Raw genomic sequence first — 9,370 nt, 5'->3', positions numbered from 1 at the left:
CATGCGGACATGCCGAATGGTTCAGTCGAACTGGAACCGACTATTATTTTTTCTGGAGGCGATTGGTTTATTTACAAGTCAAGTTTCCGTTTTGAAGAAACCAAATAAATAATTATTATTACACATAAATTAAGTTCCATTTTAAACCGATTTAAAACGTTTTCTTAATTAAATTATATTAATTTTAATGCGAGTCATTTTCTATATAGGACACCCCTGTTATAATTGGGTAGTACTCCTGGCACTTCCTTGTTCAAAAGTTTTATTTAGAGGAAGGCTTGAAGAAAAGTTAGACACCGGTTTGGACAATTCGACGTTGATGTTGTCTAATATTAATATCATGGAGCATATTTATCGCACATTTTGACATAAGCAGCGTGTAGCAGTTTTTTCCCATGGCTGTGATTATTAGAAGCAGGCTAACGTTGCACTGAGCGGCTCCATAAAGAGGAAGATGTCCTCGGCTAACGTTAGCGAAGACATCCGAGTGAAGTTTCCTCTGCATTCCGCAGTGTGGGAGAATGATTACAGGAAACTGGAAGAGCAAATATCGTTACCACAGGTTGGTGATACGCTCAATATGTCTGTCACGAAGCTATGCACTCACACTAGCGCTCGCTCGCTAGCTAGATGAAGCCAGGAGTGAGATGTTAAATCTCCGTAGCCATCCAGTTAAAGTAGGCCAGTCGTGTTGACAGATGCTCCGCAGTGTCACACACAGAAAACGTTTGTAATATCTCTGGGGAGGACACTGCTATTCATCCATCAACAGGTTAGGAAGTTTACTTTGCAAAATGCATTTCAAAACAGATTGATTGCACGTTTCCGGTTGCAGTCTCTCTATATATTTGTGTGCATACAGTAAATCCTTTATATCGCTGCTGTGCAATCATCTTCTGCAACATATACTGTCCCACTAACCCGTGAATCAACTGCTGTGCACCCTATGTGTGTATTACACTATTTGTGTAATATTATGTTAAGGCTGCAACTAACGATTTGGTCTGGATAAAATGTTAGAAAATGGTGAAAAATAATCTTTACCACTGTTTGGCCAAAGCCAAATGTGACGTCCACAAATGTCTTGTTTGTCCACAACCCAAAGATATTCAGTTTACGAAAAGAACCAGAAAATGTTCACATTTAAGAAGCTGAAATTAGAGAATTTGAACATTAATTAGTTGACACTTACTTTAATAGTTGACAGCTAACTGATGCTCTAGTGCATATAGTATATATTTTTTAATTTGTTGTATTTGTATTTTTATTTAAAGTTTACCTTATTTTAAAATATTTACTCAATCCATTGGGTTTGGGACATGATAACATAATAACTGCTTCCCCGATATATGCATAGGCTTGTAGTATGTTGCACACCAGACCATGAACAGACTGTCATATGCATTGAACTATTTTTACTCAAAAGATTTTTATAGAAATAATTATGTCTTGTCATCTTTACAGTGTCATTCCTGTCAATTATGCAGCTCACTAATCTAACAAATTCTGACAAAGCAGAGGCCCAAATAATATTTCAAAAGCGTCACTGTTGTGTTTTCCTCACAGTAACTAATCACAGTCAGTAATAATGTGTATTTCTGTGGTATAATTACTATAATCCAGTCAGTATGATTGATTCTACCCAGCAATGCTGATCAATAACACATTTACCTCAGCAGCATGACTCATATGAAGATGAGACATGATGCTCGGTCTTGTCAGTGTACTGAGCGCTGTAGTCCTGTATCATTATCAGTGATGACCTAAAGATGTATAATTATGACCTTATGAAGGCCCTCGGTTAGAAGTGAAGCATTATTACAAGGCTCTGCTCTTTTGTTCATATAACAAGTTGTCATTTCTGTACTGCTGTATTTAGTTGAAATGGGTGTTTAGATTCAAGGGCTTAGGTTTTGTTTCAACATGGGAGGGGGGATACATATTGAGCAGGCGTTCTCCCCTATGAAATTTTCAGCATCAAACAATTGTTTTCCTGCATTCAGTCAATTTTTATGCACCGACTTGTGCATTTTCCTGCAGCAATTTATAGTGGGAATGTCTTTTATTTGTATATATGTAAAGGAAAATAAAATTCAGGCACCAGCTGACAAGTCAAACTATTAATTTACGGCTATGCCTAGATTTTGTTGTACAAATAAAGGTGCAGGATTTACACAGATGTGGGTTTCTTCTTGATCTTCTCAGAATGACATCGAGGCTGTGGATCCCAGAGGTCGGACACCTCTGCACCTGGCCGTGTCGCTCGGGCACCTGGAGTCGGTCAGAGTCCTTCTCAGACACGGTGCTGAAGTGACTAAAGAAAACGCCAAGAATTGGACAGGTTAGTTATAAAACTGGCTACATAACAGGCAGAGAATGCCATGATCCCATGGATGTGTCTTGCAGATTTGCTTCATGAGGATTTGTGGGTTATTTGACCACTTAGAGCCCTTCTCACATCATCCGCTGTTAATGGGGTTTCTTGGAGACATGCATCTCCAATCCTCTGCCTGCAATAAAGCAGTTTCACTCTCCTTGGTTATTACCGTCATTGTTGAGGTTTTCTGTAATGGATAGTTGCCACTCCTGGCGGGAACAGATGCTGTTACCTTAAAAGGTTTAGTGGTTTTTGTTAATACTTGTGTGTCTCTGTGTGCTGCAGTGCTGCAGGAGGCAGTCAGCACTGGAGATCCTGAGATGGTTCAGTTAGTGCTTCAACGCAGAGACTACCTCAAAGCCTCCACTGCTCTGGGAGGAGTGCCTGAGCTGCTGTCAAAGATCAGAGAGGTTTGGCTTTTAAATAACTTCCCATTGTCTCAGCGTTAATCTGCACGTGTGCCTGGAAGTATTTATTTTGCCTATATTTTCATCCACAGTCTCCAGACTTTTATATGGAAATGAAGTGGGAGTTCACCAGTTGGAGTAAGTTCTTTTTTGTGTGTGGATATGTTTGTCATAAAAGTAAAGTAGGCATGTCATACTGGCTTATTATCAGCAGTTCAGTATGCAAAAGAAGCAGGTATCTACAGATGTTTCCTGATGCTATGTGCACTGCAAAATACATCATCTTCACCAGCTGAGAGGTTTCGTCAGGTCATGCAGGAAAAACTACATACCTGCCTGCCTCTGGGTAGTTAAAGTATTTGTTTGGTTTGGTAATGAGCCACATTGTTGTCTGCGTTTCTTTCCGTTGTTAAAGATTCATGTGCTGCTGCTTCACAGTTCCTCTTCTGTCCCGGGTTTGTCCAAGCGATGTTTGTCGCATTTGGAAAAGTGGTGCCAGCCTGCGGGTGGACGCCACTCTTCTAGGTTTTGAAAACATGACCTGGATCAGAGGACGCAGAAGCTACATCTTCAGAGGAGATGGTGCTTGTTTTAACTCTCTTACACACAAAATAAGTTTTCTAAATTCTCCCTGTAACGTTTACTTTTTCTGTATAATAACTCAAGTCTATTCCTGACTGTGTTTTTACAGATTCATGTGCAGAGTTGATGGAGGTGAACCATGACGATGAAGTAGTCGACACTGAACGCTTCAACATTTCCCAAGAAATGGAGGACGTCACACTAGAGTCGATGCAGCCGGCTGAACAGGAAGTTGCCAAAAGGTTGACAACTCCTATTGTCAACACCTACCTGGACACCAAGGATATCGCTTTTGAGAGGCAAGAGTCACGTCTTTTTCTGTTCTCACAACATGCAGAGCTCTGACTCCAAGAAACTCCACAGTGACAGTATTTCATGAGAGTTGATGACTCAGGCCATTTTCACTTTTGTTTTCACGTTATTGCTCCCTGAGTGAGCGTACTGTGTAAACGGTGATACCATAAGACTCATTTTTGATCTCTGAAGGAGATATCCAGTATCATTCTAGTGTCTGCTTGTCTAAAATTCAGTATTTATGCTGACTTATTCATTCAAAGGCTGCCTTACTGTCAAAACATGTCCCGCGTGTTCATACAAATGATCAAGTTGCAGTAGATTTTGATAATGTGAGAAAGTTTATCAAGCCATGCTCTTCGATAGCACGAGGTGAAATGCTGTCATCATATTATGTCGCTGATCTTAATCTGGATAATTTCCTCAAACACAGGTTACAGTTTTATACTCGACAGACAACTGTGATTATGTTGGTCTTGGATAATGGGCCTTTCTTGCTGTGGACATTTTGACTTGTTAAACACTGATGTAACACTGATGTAACAACAGTGATGTGTTCAGTACAGGCCTAAACAACAGTGCAGACTGGAGTCTCTGTTAATGGTGACAGATGTGCATTATATACACTCGTCTCCTCTGTGAGACATTTGTATCCTCACCGTGCTCCATTATTATGAGTTATCTCACTCGCGTCCAGGCGCTGTCTCTCCCTCCTCCTCTCCCTGCAGCTCTCATGTATTAGTTTTGTGCTGTTAACTGTGGAGTTGTTGTGGCTGCTTTGACATGCAGTATGTCGGTGTTCAAGTTTGCTGTCTGTTGCAGTGTAAAACATTCTCAGAATACTTTAAGTTGTTGTCAGTAGCTATCAGGTAGCCGTTATCCTGGTCTTGAACAGATTTCTCTGAGCTCTTTTCTTGCAAATAAATTTGTTTTTTATTTTATTTTGTAAGTTTATGGGTTTATCTTGTAAATGTACGATCTTAATCTCAGAATCTGAGAATATCCAAGTTTTTTTTTTCTTGTAAATTAACAACTTTTTTTCTCAGAATATTACCCGCTTCCCCTGGCTCTATTGTGTTTTTTTTGGCCCTAATATGCTGTCATACTAAAGCCCCTAAAATGAGAAAAAAGTCACAGATTAGTGCAAATACTTTAAATGCATTGACAGGCTTCTTAAAATTTCCCTTATCTTTATCTTTTTATTGAATCAATATATTCTCTGTGTTGTGGAAGTTATTCCAATCTGAAGGATATTATTGCAGATTTTGCTTTTAATGATGCTTTTATTTTCATAGGAACAAGTCTGGGATTTGGGGCTGGAGAAGTGACAAAACTGAAGTGGTCAATGGGTTTGAAGCAAAGGTTTGCAGAAGTTCTACTTTTTCTTTCTTTCTTATAACTAAAGTGTACAAACCGTGAACTGGGCAGCCCATTTATGATGGCATGTGACATTAAATTCTGGTTGTTTTCTCAGGTATTCAGTGTGAACAATGTAAATGTGGTCATCAGGACGAGGACGGAGCACTTGACAGACGAGGAGAAAGCCAGGATAAAAAGTAGGTGCAAAATATTCTTCATTTATTGCTTTTCTGCCTTTCAGTGAATAGATATTTTCAGCATATCTACTGACTAAAACTGAACAAGAGTACTGAATTTTTTTACCTTTTTTTGTTCAAAGGTGAAAGGAACATATTGGAGTCTCTGCTGGGGACCGTGGAGCAGCACATAAGTGCACAAGGGGTAAGATGTGTGCTCAGTAATCACATTAAAGTGATATCTTTCATTCCCTTATCTTTTAGCTGATTTGATACGAGCGCTTGACTTTACAGGACCTGACTCTGGAGTACGCAACTGCCACCAATCCCACTGCCATCACACCAGAGGAATATTTCGATCCCGACTTTGACCTGGAGAACAGAGACATCGGCCGACCCATTGAGCTGAGCATTCGAACACAGAAGTAAGAAACGCACCTTCATGGACCTAAAAACCTCATGACGGTGTGTTACCAGTGTCAAGAAGTTGTTCGCATTCCTCCGTCTTGTCTCACACAGGTTCAAAGGTACGTTGTGGATGAGCGAGGAACATCCTCTGTCCCTGGTGGAGCAGGTGACCCCCATTATTGACCTCATGGCTCGAACCAGTTCTCATTTTGCTCGGCTACGAGACTTTGTGACCCTGAAGTTTCCTCCTGGCTTTCCTGTTAAAATAGGTACGTGACGTTCCTATCAAGCATTGTAGAAACTACACTTTCAAACACGTAGTCTCAACCCCCCTTTGGAAACATCTGATCGGTTGTATTTTCTCGCAGAGATTCCCCTGTTTCATGTGCTGAATGCCAGGATTACATTTGGTAACGTCAATAAGTGCAGTACTGAAGAGGCGGCGACCACAACGCCTGCAGCCACGCCCACATCCTCAGGAGAAGATGAAGAAGCTGCAGGTAGGAAAGCAGCCACTTCAACAATTAAAACAGAGTGTTTGTTAAAATAGTTACATGACCGTGTCTCACTACACTGCTTTGGTTCTCATCTGTTCCAGCACTGCCTCTGTTTCAAGTGTGTCCTTCAGTGTTTGAGGTGCCTGCCAGTTACCACCGGCGAGGAGGAAGCCGACACACGCCCATGTCCAACAACGACGAGGAGTTTTTGCAGTACGCCATCCATCAGAGTCTCCTGGAGTCTCGCAGAGTCCCAGGCCAGGTCAGAACAATCATCACTAATCAGTTATCTGTCACTGTAATGGTATATATCACAATGCAGTTATTTTCTTCTTGTATTTGTAACTGCCATATAAACAAAAACAACTGCCTGACACGAACCAACACTTGACTCAAACCAGTAAAACTAAAATTCTTTCAAATTGGAGGCTTGAATGTTTCAAATGAGAGCAGTATTTTCAAGTGTTAAAGATTTTAACTCGACCTCTTGTGTTACTTTCATTAACTTCCAAACTTAGAAGGTAGGTCAGCTCAATTTATGTGATTGTAACATTAAAATACCCTCTGCTTTCTGCATTTGTGCAAGTGGACAGACTGTTAAACCAAACTCCATTCTGAAAGCAGGTGTTTTATGGTAGGGACATATTTTTTCACAGTAAAAGCCTTAGTTACAACATCACTCAACTCTTTTCTGATTCACCTTGATCTGCAGGCACAATCGGCACAAATGTTATTTACACCATAACATCATCAACTAACCCGTGATGAAGTGTATACATGCACACACATACTGACTGGCCTGGCACCTTTAAAGCGCCTGTTTTCACTATGACAGGAAGGTGACGTATGTGGTTCGGACCACTGAAACCACTAAGCAGCATACAGATGTGGAACCTAAATAACACCTCTTCAGAATGTGTTTATGTGAATGTGAATTACTTCAAAAGTGGAGTTTGCTTTTATCAAATGCATGTTTTCAGTTACAGAATTTATTTAAATAGCTTCACTTCTTTTCAGAAGATGGGGGGAGTACGTTCGCTTTGTCGTCCCTGGGATCCGCGCCCAAGAGCGTGCATTGCTGCCACCAGCTGTCGCTCTCATGTCACATGAGAACATGGCTGCCCAAATCATGTTACCTTGAGAAGCAGCTGGATTCACAAGACCAAGCTAGAATCAAGTTGATTTGTATCTAATTTGCTACATAACCTGCATAGCAGAGACACGAAGGGATAGCTACTGTGGTGGAAATGGTTTAGCTAATCATATTGCATCAACATATTGCTGAACTCCAGCTCACCACACACAAATCTCTTCTTATCATTTTGCATGTGCATCGTTTTAATTCTCCTGATGTTTGTGTCTGTGTAGGAGGGGTTCTGGGATGATGCTGATGCGGAATTCACTGATGTAATGCCCAGCAGCCAGAGTGACAGGTAGGAGCACAGGTTAAGTTAGCAATTACATAATTACATGTAGTGAAAGGAACCAGTCCTTTCTGCTTGTTTGTCCTGCAGGGATTTAGATGACTCTGTTTCTGTTCACCTCTTGTTTGTGTCCATAAAGCCACAGAACAGAGCTGGATCTCACTTTTTCCCTGCGACTGTCGTTCTAGGAGCTTCCCAGAGGGGGTGCTGGTCGACTACGGGGACAGCCTCAGCCCTGTCAGCTCCCTGTCCGCCTCCAGCCCCGACACAGACCTCCGCCTGGCCATGGAGCTCTCTGCGCGAGCTCAAGCGGAAGAGGAGAGGATGCGGAAGCAGGAGGAGGAGGAGCTGGAGAGGATATTGCAGCTATCTCTTACTGAGAAGTAAAAAAGGAATAAGAGGGAATAATAATACAACTTTTTCCAGATCCAGAAGCAACCACCACACCTCAATGTTCCTTCCTTAACCACTGTAGTCATCTATGCAACCGCAGATTTCTTTCTGTAACAGACCATTCTTGCACAGGCAATATCAGACTCTCGGTATCCAATATTTTCCAAAAGGTATTTTTGGTAAGAGCATACTCCTTTATATATTTCTATCTCCATCCTCGAGCTTAATTCATGGACTCTTTCAGATAATTTCGGGTCAGTTCTTCTTTTTATTTATTTCTTTTCTTTTCCAAATCAGAATCACAACAGCAGCAACCCACATGTGTTTTTCATATTGTTGTCCAGAGGGGGGTCAAATCAGTGTAAATAAGGTTCGGTGAATAAAAACATTGGGTAACAATTTCTATGATGGCCATGTCTATAATGCATTATAATGTATTACAAACATACTTCTAATGCATTATACTGTTATCATACCAATGTATAATTATAATTATAAGCACTTATATAAGGTCAAGTACAAGACTTCATGACTGCTTGTCGCTCACAGACATAAAGACCATAATGTATTATATTTCTCATAGTTCTAATACATTATAAACATTGTACGATGCATTATAATCACTGTTACGGTGCATTATAATGTAATTTTTAAGTGGTCAATGGGTGCTTTTCTTACATAATGAAATTCCTGAGGTGTTTTGTCATTTTATGCCTTATAATCACATAATGCATTATAACAGTGATTATGATGATTCTAAAATGCTTATAATGTATACATTATGATAATTATAATACACTATGATCCATATCGAAAAATACGTGCCAATGACCAACAGTTATGAAGAGTTATGATACTTATGCTGTGCTTACACTAATGTATAATTATAGTTATAAGCAGTAATAAATATTTATAATGCTTTATAAGAAAAATCCTAACACATTATAAAGCATGACTTATAAAGTCAAGTATTTGTCAAAATACTTGACAAATACTTTTTAACAGTAATGATTTTGGGAAGATTTGATTTGCACGGATCACAGTGCATTGACATTTTCATAGTTGTTATACATTATAACTGTTCTCTAATGCATTATAAATAATCACCGTTATAATGCATTTTAGTGATGTGTTACTTTAAGTGGTCATTGGGTGCTTTAATTAAAGTAATGAAATTCCTGAGGTATTTTAAAATACATTATGATCACATTATATTGCATTATAACAGTGGTTGCATTTATGAGTGTTTATAGTTATACATTGCTATAAGTGCAGTATGATGCATGTATGTATATGTTTATAATGCATTATAGACATGGATGTCATGTTGCCAAATGTTTGACTACTGAAGAGGACTTGATGCAGTGCAGCCACTCAGATGTGGCACTTTAGGTCCACAGCACTGTTGTTGTTTATATCACCTCAGTCCCTGACTTCAGAAAGACTGAATGAA

At 39.8% G+C, this 9,370-nt stretch overlaps 1 protein-coding gene across 1 annotated transcript; it reads left to right on the top strand.

Moving 5' to 3' along the window:
- The first annotated feature begins 65 nt into the window (after window positions 1–65).
- Window positions 66–8,464, top strand: ankrd13a (ankyrin repeat domain 13A). Its single transcript, XM_084727959.1, has 15 exons — window positions 66–562; window positions 2,206–2,341; window positions 2,663–2,787; window positions 2,877–2,922; window positions 3,223–3,366; window positions 3,476–3,665; window positions 4,956–5,022; window positions 5,135–5,216; window positions 5,339–5,400; window positions 5,490–5,620; window positions 5,715–5,872; window positions 5,972–6,103; window positions 6,202–6,362; window positions 7,469–7,533; window positions 7,713–8,464. Exons 1-15 carry the CDS (start codon window positions 455–457, stop codon window positions 7,909–7,911), a joined length of 1,806 nt encoding a protein of 601 aa, XP_084584085.1. The 5' UTR covers window positions 66–454; the 3' UTR covers window positions 7,912–8,464.
- Window positions 8,465–9,370: the final 906 nt, after the last annotated feature.

Source organism: Lutjanus erythropterus, chromosome 10, assembly GCF_056507025.1.
Source record: "Lutjanus erythropterus isolate fLutEry1 chromosome 10, fLutEry1.hap2, whole genome shotgun sequence".
In the NCBI taxonomy this organism is placed as follows: domain Eukaryota; kingdom Metazoa; phylum Chordata; class Actinopteri; order Lutjaniformes; family Lutjanidae; genus Lutjanus; species Lutjanus erythropterus.
The sequence above is the reverse complement of the archived record's forward strand: the minus strand, read 5'-3'. Positions and strand labels throughout refer to the sequence as shown.

Excerpts from the sequence above, each read along its gene's own strand:
- ankrd13a (XM_084727959.1), top strand. The coding sequence starts at position 455 with ATGTCCTCGGCTAACGTTAGCGAAGACATCCGAGTGAAGTTTCCTCTG. Across the intron at positions 563-2,205 it reads AGCAAATATCGTTACCACAG|AATGACATCGAGGCTGTGGA; the intron begins GTTGGTGATACG and ends TGATCTTCTCAG. Across the intron at positions 2,788-2,876 it reads TGCTGTCAAAGATCAGAGAG|TCTCCAGACTTTTATATGGA; the intron begins GTTTGGCTTTTA and ends TTTCATCCACAG.